The 13,525-nt window shown below is 33.7% G+C and overlaps 1 protein-coding gene and 1 long non-coding RNA gene across 3 annotated transcripts in view; both read left to right on the forward strand.

The window, feature by feature from the left end:
- Positions 1–974: 974 nt before the first annotated feature.
- Positions 975–13,525, forward strand: part of LOC127853173 (ras-related protein R-Ras2-like) — a 33,908-nt gene continuing 21,357 nt past the window's right edge. For both annotated transcript variants that reach the window (XR_008036512.1, XM_052387431.1), the window contains exons 1-2: positions 975–1,126; positions 5,854–5,941. Coding sequence is in view for 1 of the 2 variants with exons in the window: in XM_052387431.1 (XP_052243391.1) it covers positions 1,016–1,126; positions 5,854–5,941 (199 nt within the window). In the remaining variant the exon portion in view is untranslated. The remainder of the gene's footprint in view (positions 1,127–5,853; positions 5,942–13,525) is intronic.
- On the forward strand, positions 1,667–2,714 carry LOC127853174 (uncharacterized). The gene is made up of 2 exons (XR_008036513.1): positions 1,667–1,979; positions 2,516–2,714. It is a non-coding gene; the product is annotated as an uncharacterized LOC127853174 (long non-coding RNA).

Genomic DNA, 13,525 nt, shown 5'->3' on the forward strand with positions numbered 1-13,525 from the left:
AAATAAAACGTTAATTATAAAGTCAATGACGCTTCCTGCAAAGCTTATATACTGGAATGGATGTTTTTTTTAACACTACCAACACATCCACGTCTCCCTTGCCTCATTTAGCCCTTGGTATCGACATATTTTTTGACTGAGATTAACACAAAATGACTCGTTAACCATCAATAATGCTTCAAATAAAGTCTTGATACTTGCACGAATTCTATTGTCCGTTGGAGTATTACAAAAATTAACGGAAACTATTATATAAACTTATAAAAATGTCAAATAAATCTGGCATACTTTTTCGTGAACAAACTTATTGCCGCGTTTTAATAATTCTGTACTCGATATGTATGATGTATGCATATACTATTGTAGAATATATTATATAGACATTTAGACGCTTATGTAAGACTTTAATGTACACATATAATAGATAGGCTTAGAGGGTGTAAAGACTAGGGGCGTAACGTCTGGGAGATGTAACGACTGGATAGGTAACAGATCGATTCGTGTATGCCTTTTTATGTTGCCAATAAATGCTTATGGAATGTCGGCATTACACACATTTCACACATCGTGATGATGGCCGACTCAAATATTATTTTTATTTTACATGATTTAATAAATGCAATGACTTTTTATACTTATTTTACTTTTTTTACTGTAAAATATCTTAAAGGTCCGATTACTTAAAAACAAACAACAACATGGATTTGCAGAAAATAAGAAAAAAAAATAACAACTAAAAATCCTTCTTGGAAAGCAGTGTCTACGTTAACCCGTATGGGCAGATAGCCACTGCGAGGGTTTCAGAGCTTGTCAATCGTGATACATCGGCTATCTCGGATTCCTCCGTAAGATTGATTTATGAAATAAATCGTCTGCTGATCCAGAGTGAGAGCTTGTATGCTTCTGGTACTATTGCGTCAGGGAATTAGAGATGCCTAGACAGCCGGAGCTAGCTGTATTACTCCTACTGAAAGATTCGCATGTGTCAAATTGGATAGTAAACAAGTTGACAAATATGTCAAGAAATCATCGCGGGGATACTAGCAATGTAAACCAGAATTATAAACTGGTTGTTGTAGGTGGAGGTGGTGTAGGCAAGTCGGCTCTCACAATACAATTTATACAGGTAAAGTACACACTAATTTTACAAGGAATATGTTTCTGTCTTGACTTATCATTATTCAATGTATTGTCATATTCTGATTCACTCAGACTCCGGATGGATGATTAATCATGCTAATCAATTTTTTACTAACTGCTATATATGTTAAACATATATTTTCTCAACTAAAATTGAGTAAAATTTTGATAATAGTACGTTGCCTAAAGTACATATTGTTATGATGATAATTATTGTTATTGGAAATTGACAATGAATTGTTGTTAGGTTTTATTATGTGAATCCATAATCCATGAATGATTGTTTGTTTCCACATTATTGATATCTTAAAACCATGTTGACTTAAAACAATGATGTTGGTAAGAGGATTACTAGACTTAGGTAGAATAGGAAGACACCTATTGATTTTAAGGTCAACAGGTTAAAGGTGGCACATCCTGCAAAAATCAGGGGTTCCGCTGTCGATCGCCATTGGCGCCAAATGGCGCAAATTTTTTTTAAGTGGCTCCAATTTTTTTAAAGTGGCGAATTTAAAAAAATCGGTAAAATCCTATCCGAAAATGTACTGCGAGTCGAAAAGCACGCGACCGAGCATAAGCGGCCAGCGTTTGTCAGTTGTAAATATTGATTTACGACGATGTAAGCGACCTACAGTATAGAGTGCACTGAAATCACGGAAGCGTGAAAGTGTTACAGTCGGTGTTTTTACTGCTATTGTCAAGTTTTATGGGGGTTATTATCTGATTAACGGTTCTTTTATGATAAAGAACACTCAATTATGTAACACTTAGGACAAACTTGCACAAAGATCAATGATTATATCGATATATAAGGCGGCTACTCTTTAATCAATACCATGGTAAGTGTATTGTTATTTACACATTAGTTAAAGAGTGTTCATATTTTTCACAGATTATGTTGATGGCTTTCGTATATAAAGACACATATATGATTACATATTCACAAGCAATAATTTTCATGACTTCTTTAATCCTCGAAAGCGTGCTTTAGAAATTGAAACAAATGAAAGCAATGAAAATCCTGCAAAATTGCAAAAACATGATAATTCTGTAGCAAAGCGAAAATTCAATGATAGCTGGAAGTCAGATTTCCCTTTCATTTCATATGATGCGAAAACAAAGACAATGTTTTGTGACTACTGTGTTAAAAGCTAGTTCAAAAATGCATTTACATCTGGTTGTAACGTTATGAAAAAGGAGTCCTTAACTAAGCATGTAAAAACAAAGGGTATGTTTGTGTGTGGTAGCAAATTGTTTAGTTTAAAGTGCATATTCACATTGCTTCCCAGCTGTATTGTTTGTATTGAAATTTGATTATACAGTATGAAAATAATAAAAACAAAGTCTCATGGTATTATTTATTTTTTCTTTTCAGAACACCAGACTGCTGCTGAGGCGATGCAGCTTCGGAAGGATATGGCGGCTGCCAGCAAATCATCAATCTCAAAGAATGAGGCAGCAGTGAAGGCAGCACGCGCAAATGTGCTGTTCCTGGCAAAGAAGATGGTTATATGTGATTGTTTATCATGTGCAAACCAATGTTTTTATGTATAAATAAAGTTTATTAAGACTTATGAAGTAACTTATTATTATTTATGTATTTATATACTTTTAAAAGTAATAATATAGTCAATGACATTGATGTTGTAAGGTTTCTTAGACGATTGTCATAATTAATAAGGTCGGAATAACTGACAGTTTCGCGTCGCGAAAAAGTGGCGACAACTTTTTTTGGGCCAGTGGAACCCCTGAAAAATTTGCTGGACCAACATAAAAATTACAGCACCTATAAAATCAAGCACATTTAGGTGATCTGTCAAAGGTATTTTTGTAGTAATACCTTCCAGTTAGGTTTTGTGTTTAGGTTCCTACAACAATCGTTAATATAAAATGATAAATAATTCAACAATCGATTGGGAACTTTTTATATAGTTTATTTAAATTAAGAACAAACTATTATCTAACTATATACACATTAACAACAAAACCTTACTTGTATTAATATTAGGTAAGCCATTATGCGATATCAATAATGTTGTAGTCCTAATAAGTGTTTACATGGGATATTGATCCTGAAACAATCGCTATATCAGAAATCTTTTAAGATCCCTTATGTGTATACTCATTTTGTTTTATAATTATATAGTTCAATTTTCAAGTTATCAAGGTTATTGTTTTCACCCCCTATGAGGCTTACTTGCAGCATTTTTTTCATGACTGTTAGCTCTTTTGAATTGGAGGAGTTACAAAAGCGTATTCAGTGGAAGGACATTGTCTTTGGTGAAACGTGCAGGTGACATCAAACTGTTAATTTTTTTAAATCATACCGTCACTTTAAGACCTAAAATATATGTCTGACAGTCAGGATGATTGGTTGTTACTAAAAGAATACAAACTTTAAAAATGTCAGACAGTTGGAATGATTCTTTGTTGATAAAAATCATCTATCAACTCAAACTTTGTCAATCTTGTTGGTTTAACTGACAATATTAAGAAGTTTGAGTTTAGGTCAAGGTTATATATACATGTAACAAATCTTGCATATACATGTATTGATGGCTTACCCGCAAAATGAGGGCATACATGTTTTCCAAACTTTTTGTTGGTAATTACCCTAGTTTTATTGATATTTAAAAAATGGTTAGTTAATCTTTCAAAAATTATATAAATAATCACCTTTCTTATACTTAATTAGACATGCACGTTCAAAAGTTAATATTGTAAAATTGAAACACTGTATAAATAATTATATGAATTTAGATAAGACATACAAACTTTAAATGGACATTATTTTGCTTTTTGTGCCAAAAAACTTTTAAATTCTGTATCTTTGTGTATGTGCGTGACTTTCTGGCCATACTTTTTGCATTATAAGCGCTTTTCAATGAATTATTTAATTAAAAGTGATATTCTTTTTTATCATTATTTCTGAATTTCTATGCATGCATTGACACAGTTTTTTTTCTGGTTCATAAGTACAAATAAGCTTACAGTTTGAAGCAAAATAAATTTAAATGCAGCATTTATATGCATTTATTCAGTTTTGTGTTTTACTATTTAAGGTATTTCTAATGCTCCCCACCCCAGATTGGGAGGCATTATGTATTAAACTTGATGTCCCTCTGTATGTCTGTGAGCTTGTTTATAACTTGTCTTTAACTACTGGGTGGATAATCCAATAAGTTTTAGACTGTCAAATTACACACACTATGTTTTGAAAGCCATAACTGAAGCTTTCGTCAGTGTACTATGGACTTCATCAGCAGAATGAATATCTAGTGTTGGGAAACTTTAACACTGCTAATTGTCGGGGTGAGCGATGTTAACGTATGGTCCTAGGTGTGCCAGAGTTGGTAGCGGCCCCCGTCCTTGTTCAGTGCCGGTCTTAGTGCATGGATGTAAATAGCCTCCTTTACCCCTCTCGAACCAAGATGGCTCATGGTCCAGAATCCTAACGTTCTCCATTGTGATTGTGTGGCTGGTTAACAGTCATGTATATGCCTTGAGACCTCAAATGATGTTGAACATTTTCTCCTTTGTTCCATGAATAGTGCTTTTAGATTTCTTTCAGCTTCACCAATATAGTCCATTGAACACTGTTCCCTTGGATGGCAATCACATTTGATATGGTAGATAAGTCTGCAGATGTCTTTCTTGTCTGGTTTGTCTGTAGAGTGAACTAGCAATTGTCTTAGAGTTTTATGTGGCTTAAAAGATATGCTGATGTTGTGGTATGGCTTTCAAAACTTAGTGTGTGTAATTTGATAGTCCAAAGCTTATTGGATTATCATGGAAACCACACGGTCAAACTTTCATAGAAGATTACTGGGTGGTCCACTGGATATTGCTTGATGAAGGATGTTACAAAGTAAACAAACACGTAGGTGATTGTAAAGAAAGTAATTTTGAATGCGACGAGTTTTGTCAAAATTGTGGCTAATTGTTTGTCTTTTCATGTCCTGAAACTTGTGTATTCAACTCCTCTTTAAATACTGGTTGGATCTTGCTCAAACTTTAACATTTGAGTGTAGATGATCTTTAAGAAAGGAATTTTGGCTTGGATGAGTATTGACAGAATTTTTGCTCTTTCCTGTTTTTCCACTATTGGATACTCATCAAATATAGTTTTTTTACCAATTTGTTTTTTTAATCTTTTTTAAACCACTTGGTTAATTAAGCTACACTGTTCGCAGTTGAAGTATTTTAATGTGTAGATGATTGAGAAGAAGAAATTATGGCTGCAATGAGTTTCAGCAGAATTTTGGCCATTTGTTCGTTCTTCCACTGTAGAATATACTCAATGGTGATCAGAAAATTTTGTGTTTTTGACTCCTCTTTAGCCATCAAGTTAACCTTGCTTAAACTTTCACAGTTAAATGACCTTAATGTGGTGATGATATTTAAGAAAGAATATTTGATTGCAACAAGTTTTTGTTCAATTCTGGCCGTTGGCCTTTTTGTTCTCTGTAAAATATTTTGTATATATTAAAATGGATTTGTCTGTGTTCAAATAGGCGTTGAGAGGGCATCAGTGTCTGTAACATATTTCTAGTGTACAAACGATAATATTTTTAACTAAAATAAACCTTACCTTCCTTCGTAAAAACTGATATGATATCAGCGTGAATTGAATTATGTTCGGTGGACAGGGGCTTTTAATTTTTAACTACCAAAATGGTGCTTCATGTATTATAATATATATTACTTTTGCAGTCCTATTTTGTGACGGACTATGACCCAACAATAGAGGACTCCTATGCCAAACAGTGTGTGATAGATGATGAGGTCGCGAGACTTGACAGTGAGTATAACTTTTTCCTTGATTTGTGATCTTTTAGGCTTGCAATGAACCCTTTATCCCATTAGAAGCAAAGTGAAAATGGTTTTTGCAAACTGCATAAAACCAGAAAAGCCTGCGAATAACTTGCAGTCTGTTCAGGTTTAATGCTGTTTGCTGCTCGTCAGTAACTAAGGGTTGGAAATGAAGCATTTAAAACATACTAAGAAAGGTCTTTAATTAACTTTTTAAGGGACTACAAATGCATCAAAATACATATCTAAGTGGTAAAAGTTAACCCTTTACCTTTCAGATACGCACTTTGATTTGCTTGTAGTCCCTTAGAGAATCAAATTAAATGTTAGACGGTTCTTACTATGTGTTCGAAATAACCAAAAAAAAAAAAAAATATATTTACTTAAGTATGCTCATAAGCTTTAGGCAAAATTAAAAATATTAATTATTGACATAATCATTTCATTTCTTCCTGTTTGCCTGGGTTCATTACCAAATATTAACACATCATCCAATGAACAATTACATGGAGGCAATATTTTTCTAAGCAGCTCATGTAATGCCTGGATGTTGATTAAAATTTATGATCGGTTCTTTGCTTCTGATGGTATAGATTGAGTATATTAGTTCATTAAATATTCATTAGTTTATTTAATAAATTCATTAAATACATTTCTAGAAACTTTTAGTTTGAATGAATGAATTTTGAATATTTCTAAGAATGTAAGTAAACTGTGTCTTGTTGCAAAGGAATGAAAACTTGGACATTAACTCAAGTGGTTCAGAATCAGAACTAATTATGTATGTGCATTTACTTAATTATATGTTTGTTGACAACACGCAGGATAATAATTAAAATGAGTAAAACAGTTTATCAAATACTGTTTTAATAATGCAACGTCTCATTGATTGCATTATACATGCTGTCTTTGCAATTGAACCAATTGAGATGTCACATTAATTATGCCATGAAAATAAGCGGTTGATGGCCTTTTTAAATTCCAATGATCGATTTGTATGCAGTGAATATGAGTTTCTGGGCAAAGATGAGTTCAACCAATTCTATGATAATAGAAGCCCCTCTCCTTCTACATGTGTAGATGATCATGTTGTTTGCAGTCAGTAACCTATAAAGCTAAAGTGGTGTGTAACCACACAGCAATAGGAAGTGAGCACAGGAGGACACTTAACAAAGTGGTATTTCAATAAAGTGGCAACAGGATCCTTGTGCTTGATTTAAATGAAACCACTAAGTGATGCAGCAGTTCAGTAACAGATTTATACAAGGGTTTGATTTGATAAACATGTGTGTTTTTTTAATGAAATAAATCAATAACATAACAACCAAACATAAGTTGCCTATTAGAGCTCGATCACTATTAAACCTTTTTAACTTTGTATGTGCCCAGGAGAGTCATACAGCTAATAGCTTATTTGTTTATTCTGTCTTTTGTCCTTCTATCCGTTCTTACGAATTTAAATACATATTTTGTTAAGCATCAATTATGCTTCCTAGAACGCTTTGATAGAATGAACTCACCCATATCACATTTGAGTAATTCAGAAGGTCAAAATTCTTTGTTAACAAATAATGACTTATTTCGTATAAGATCAATAATCATTTCAACAAAGCTTTAATACAAGTTTGTATGTGTGATGTTATTAAACACTCTTACCACATCCTTATCAGCTGACCTTGTGATGTTATTAAACACTCTTACCACATCCTTAGCAGCTTACCTTTTGACCTTTGCATTGACCTACTTATGGATTTAATTTTATTCAGAAGACCAAAAGTTTTGTTTATCCCATTAAAGTCACCATTCACTTATCATCAATACTACTTACTTAAATGCTTTGAAACTTCCATTCAACACTCTTCACACTAACATCACATGACCTCATTGTTACCTTTACGCTGACCTAGTTTTGGACTCAGACCTATTCATATGGGCTTATAAATTAATGCTGACAATGCTTCAGCTGGGGGCAAAAGCATTCATGAAACACAACATCTTGTTAGCATAGGTGCAACGCACCTATGCTTAAGGTATAAGCTACATTTCGAAAACCCACATGGATCGGTTGACCATTATGAAGCCTTACCTGATCATAAATCAGACGAAATATCTATTTAATTTAGTATATGGTAATTCTTACAATTTTTTTTTTGAAACGTTTTTCTAACGTTTTCTTCAAAGAATATTGCTGACACCGTTTTTAGTGAATTTTTCTAAGACCGTTTTACGTGAAAAAACCTTCTAAGAAACTAAAACAAATTTCGTTCGTAAAAGAATTCTGTTCTTGTTGATAGTGACCTCACACCTAATTTCTATTTCCTTTGTTTACTGTTCTGTGAGAGGTCAAATGTTTACATAACTGAATTCATAAGGCCCTGGTTTAAGGATATGTAACATTTCATCGATTAATTACAAAAAGAAATTAAAACATATTCTCAGCAGGAAGTGGGGCATAAAGCACTTTTATTCTTTGAAAATGTGTAAAAATTTGCGGAGTACGATGAATGTTTTCTGATTTATGACATGGATTCTGACCAGCCTTTCTATGGATTTGACGAAGTAGAGTTTGAAAGTAATAGAGATGTGTTAATTGAAGTTAAAATGATTTACTTTGAGCCAGAGATTAAAGTTACGAGTAGAGCTAACAGTTTTAATGTGGCATCGGATTTAATGGATTCGCGCGTATTCTGGACGAGTGTTGTGTCTGTAAAATATTAAATGGAAAGCTGTAAATGTATCAATATAAAGGAGTGAAACTCCAGCTGCTGGAGCAGTATTGAATTCTCATTAAAAACAATTAGTTGGTCCTTTATTTAAGGCAAGTGACCGATTGCCCAAACAATACAAAACAGCACAATACAGCACAATACAAACCAGTCGGAAAAGAAAACGGATGGTTGCATAATGGTATGCGTGAAATAATGTAATTCTACGTTTTTATTTTTATAGTTATGTCATTTTGTAACCATTCACATTTGTCACTATTTGGAATTCCTGTTTCTAAAAATAGAACATTTTGGTAGCAACAACAAGGGGGGCGACTCGTGATGTCAGCAATCATTAAGGTTACAATATACTAAATAATCTAGTCATGAAGGGCTGTACTCTCTAAACAAATCATCATATTTTCCTCGAAGGCATGTTATACTCTTTAGACTGTTGTTCTGGTTTTATCGTTTGGAGATATTGATAGGGTAAGCATAGGTGTTCACTACTAAATCCCTGAAATAGGATAAAGTTGGAGATTAAATTAAAAAATGGCACTGCAAAAGGTTACAATCCACTAGAAAACGGCTGAAAAAAGGCGCAAAAACAGTTGATTTTGATTTGAGTTGAATTATTTTTTGGTTTGAACATGACATATCTTTTTTATTGCTTAAATCGATTCAGCTAAGAATCCCCGTCAAGAAATGGTATGGTTATGGGGGTCTCTATGTGCAAAATGTTGTATTTATTTTCGCTCAAAGTTGTTGCTTTTACATCGAAACATATAAGGAAACTATTTAGTGTATTTTGACCTAAACATTTACTTCAGCAGCAACTTCCCTGTATCTTGCAACTATGCTTTCAGTGCCATCGGCGCTCTCGTTTTTCTTTATTTTAACCTTTCTCTTTCTTTAAATCTCTTTGTTGACCTTTACCAAATCTGAGTTCTAAAGAGAGTTAAAATAATGGAAGGTAACATTTAGATTATAGATACATGTAGTTGCCATGTGATGTTCACATTTACAGACGTTTTCTACCCAATCTCCAGATGTTATAGGGACTTTCACATATTTTCTGGCATACAAAGCTATTACTATGTTGGTGTTTGGACTTTTATTGTTTGTCTTCTGTCATCTTCCATTATTTTTGTTGTTCTGTAGAATTGTTTTTTAACATGGTATATATATTAAACACCGCAACAACTATTCTGTTGGTAATAATTATCTATTTTGTTTTTGATTTTTTTACTTTTGGTCAACGATTTTGAAGAATGATGGAAATATAGCAACATATTTTCTGGCTCCAAAGAACAGAAGTGTAACCTTCAGAATGTCTGTATAGAGAGCCAAAATGGCTTATCAGCCTTCATTGCACATATGCTGATAGGACATTCTTGCTTTCATGGGACAATCATTGGTTGAGAGCTAGATGGGCATATCAGCCTTCACTGCACATATGTTGATTAAACACTCTGGCTTTCATGGAAAAATCATCTGTTGAAAGCCAGAAGGGCTTATCAGTCTTTTTTGTCCCCTACCGGTGAAACCGGAGGGGACTTGTGGTTTTCGCTCTGTGCGTCAGTCTGTGAGTCTGTCAGTCCGTCACACTTTTCTAGATTCTGCGATTACTTTCAAAGTTCTTCATATTTTTTCATGAAAATTGAAACATGGATAGATGGCAATATGGAGATTATGCAAGTCATTTCATTTTGTTGCTACGTCAAGAATTCTGGCTGCTATGGCAACAAATAGACTAGAAATATTGCTATAATGGTGGAGTTTCAAGGTAGCCGACTTATATTGCTTGGCAATAGTCTTGTTTTACACATGCTTATTGGGCCTTCTGACTTTCATGTGACCATTCTTATAACCAGAATGGCTTATCAGTATTCTTTGCTCATATGATACTTGGCTTGAAATACTTTTTGACAAACCCACATGCATACCAAAATATATCAGGATGAGTGAACATAATACCATGACAACTGTTTAACATGCAAGGCAGAGGGTTTTACTTTTATTTCATTCTTCTGCTTGTGTAAGTTCATGTACACATAAATTGAAATGATATACTTACTTTGATGAATACGTTTTGCTGCAATTTAACAAAAAATTAACGTCAATGGGGTCTCATATTTTAAGGATATTATTTTTTTGGTTTTCATAGCATGTGAATTCATCTATAGGAAGGTATTATATTTGTTTATCAAGTTCTATGAAAATAAAAGTTAAGTGTAACTTAAAGAAATGTATGAAAAAGTCATCACAATCAGATTACAGCTGTTACATGTATTTCACACTAGCAAGCACTCCACCATGATACACTAATCAGATCTCGGTGAATGATAAAGAATAAACGGTAATGACTAGTAGTGATACAAGTGACATAGCTTCTTATTGTAATGTTTCACATTACCCTTAATACTTAAAAAAAAAAGGTTGAAACTTTATCAGATGTTCTGTATATTAAAACCCTTTACCACTTAGATACATATTTTTACTCATTGGCAGTCCCTTAGTAAGTTCAATTTAATTAAAGACCTTTTTTACTAGATTCAAGTTTTAAAGGCTTCATGTCTAACCCTTAGGCACTGCTGAGCAGCAAACGGCATAAAACCTGAACAGACTGCTAGTTACTCACAGGCTGTTCTGGTTTTATGCCGTTTGAACATTGCCAGTTTGAATTTGCTTCTGAGTGGGAAAGGGTTAAAAAGTGATCCAGATAATTTTTCATGAAGGTCTTATTGAAACAATAAGTTTAATGTTAATTAATATTTTAAATATGGTGTAATGTGTCTAGCATTTTTGTCAGATGACAAAGGCACAATAATTTGTTTAAAAAATGCAGGTTACACTTTTAGGTATAATGCCTGTGTGATAAAGTATAAAATCAAACATGTATTTTTAAATTTGCATTTGTATAACAATGATTCACAAAAGTGAATTAAACTCTTCACAGTTTTATAGTAAAATAAGGTGGAAACATGCAAATTCCTTTAACGCTTTCCCCCATAAGAAGCAAAGTAAAATGGCCATTGCAACCAGCATAAAACCAGAACAGCTTGTGAGTAACTTGCAGTCTGTTCAGGTTTTATGCTGTTTGCTGCTCATCAGTATCTAAAGGTTGGAAATGAAGCCTTTAAAACTTGAATCAAGTAAGAAAGGTGACGGTGAATTTAATTTAATTTAACTTTTTCAGGGACTACAGATGCGTCAAAATACGTATTTAAGTGGTAAAGAGTTAAAACTGAAAGGATACAGACCTCTTCGCAAAATGGGGAAAAATTCTGTTATTGATTGTAGATTATCTAAGTGGCAAAGACAGTATAAAACAATATATGTAATAGAAAACAAATGAAATCTATTTATTGAATTCATCCCTAACTCAAGGTTAGCACCAGAAAATACACATGTAAGGTATGTGATACAGAAATGTTCAGAAGTTAACACAGTTTTATAGTTAACTCTCAAAATGTTATATATCACAAATGTTGATCAATTGGAAGGAAAGTGCAAACACACATTTAGACTTCTCAAGAATAACAAATGTGGAAGTGCTTGACATAAATGTGTACTTGATGTGGTTATAGGTATAAATGGTGTTGAGTTTTATGACTAACACGCTTTTAACAGCTTTCTGAGTGCAGATTGCTATCAGGGCTGCATGGTTTAGTACGTATGCAAATGTTACTATATTGAGCCTCATTCTGGGAAAACAGGGCTTAATGCATGTGAGTTAAGTGTCATCCCAGATTAGCCTGTGCAGTCTGATCAGGCTCATCAGAGACAAAACTTTACACTTTTATGGATTTTGTGTGGTTCAAGAAATCTCTTCTGTAAAAAAATTTACTTGAGGCAGAAAGTATTGTCCCTGATTAGCCTACATACTGCACTGGCTAACACTTAAAGCCCATGAATTTAGGCCAGTTTTCCCGGAATGAGGCTTACCAGGGGCCATACAGTTTGGACCCCTCCCACCCATTAATTTCTGGGTCTTACATAACTGAGCTTATAGAAAACACAAAGAGTTATATTTTGTCCCACCATGTTTGCAAACTTTCAAAAATGTATATGTTATGTTTAAGCTAAATAAACCAGTCCTCGCACTGGCCCTTCTTCTAGAGAAAAGATGATCTAATCTGATGTAACCTGTAAACATGGAATAATATGCCTAGTTCTTTCATGAATATGAATGTATGTGGTATAAAAATGATTCAGTGATATTGACAACAGTCCATAACCATTTTACATTTTGTATTTCACTACATATAAGCAAACATTATGTACTTATTTAGGCCTTTAAAACATGCTTTCTACTAGGCAAGATTGCTTATTTGGCACACTGGGGATTTTTTGGTGTCTGCGACAATTTTTCTGCTCTTTTTTCATTCTGTAACCTTCTGCATGGGACATTAAACATTTGCATGCCAAATATTTCATTCAGGGCATTTGCAGGATTTGGAAAAAATGGCAACTGTTTAAAACATTCTGGAACGGGTCGCTGGTGTCATGGCCATTCAGAAATTAGTTTATAATACAGTTTTGCAGTCTGGTCAGGATTTATCCTGTCTGTTACAAAGTCATGCACGGTAAATCGCAATCTCATAAGCAGACAGCATACCTCCAGACCACTCTTTGCAAATGCGCAGGCTTGTCGGAAGCTATGCTGGACGCATCACTGCAACAGAACATAATAGCCAACAAATTTGATTGAAAATGATCAAATTTTACCCCACCCACTTTATGAATATCCTGGGTCCTGTATCGTATATTTATCCCAAGTCTCTCCCCTGGATTTTGTTAGGCGCAGTGGCAAAGACCATGGATTGGCCAAGGAATTGATTATTTTCAATTTTTAATGTTCTTAT

Source organism: Dreissena polymorpha, chromosome 12 (genome assembly GCF_020536995.1).
Source record: "Dreissena polymorpha isolate Duluth1 chromosome 12, UMN_Dpol_1.0, whole genome shotgun sequence".
NCBI classification, from domain to species: domain Eukaryota; kingdom Metazoa; phylum Mollusca; class Bivalvia; order Myida; family Dreissenidae; genus Dreissena; species Dreissena polymorpha.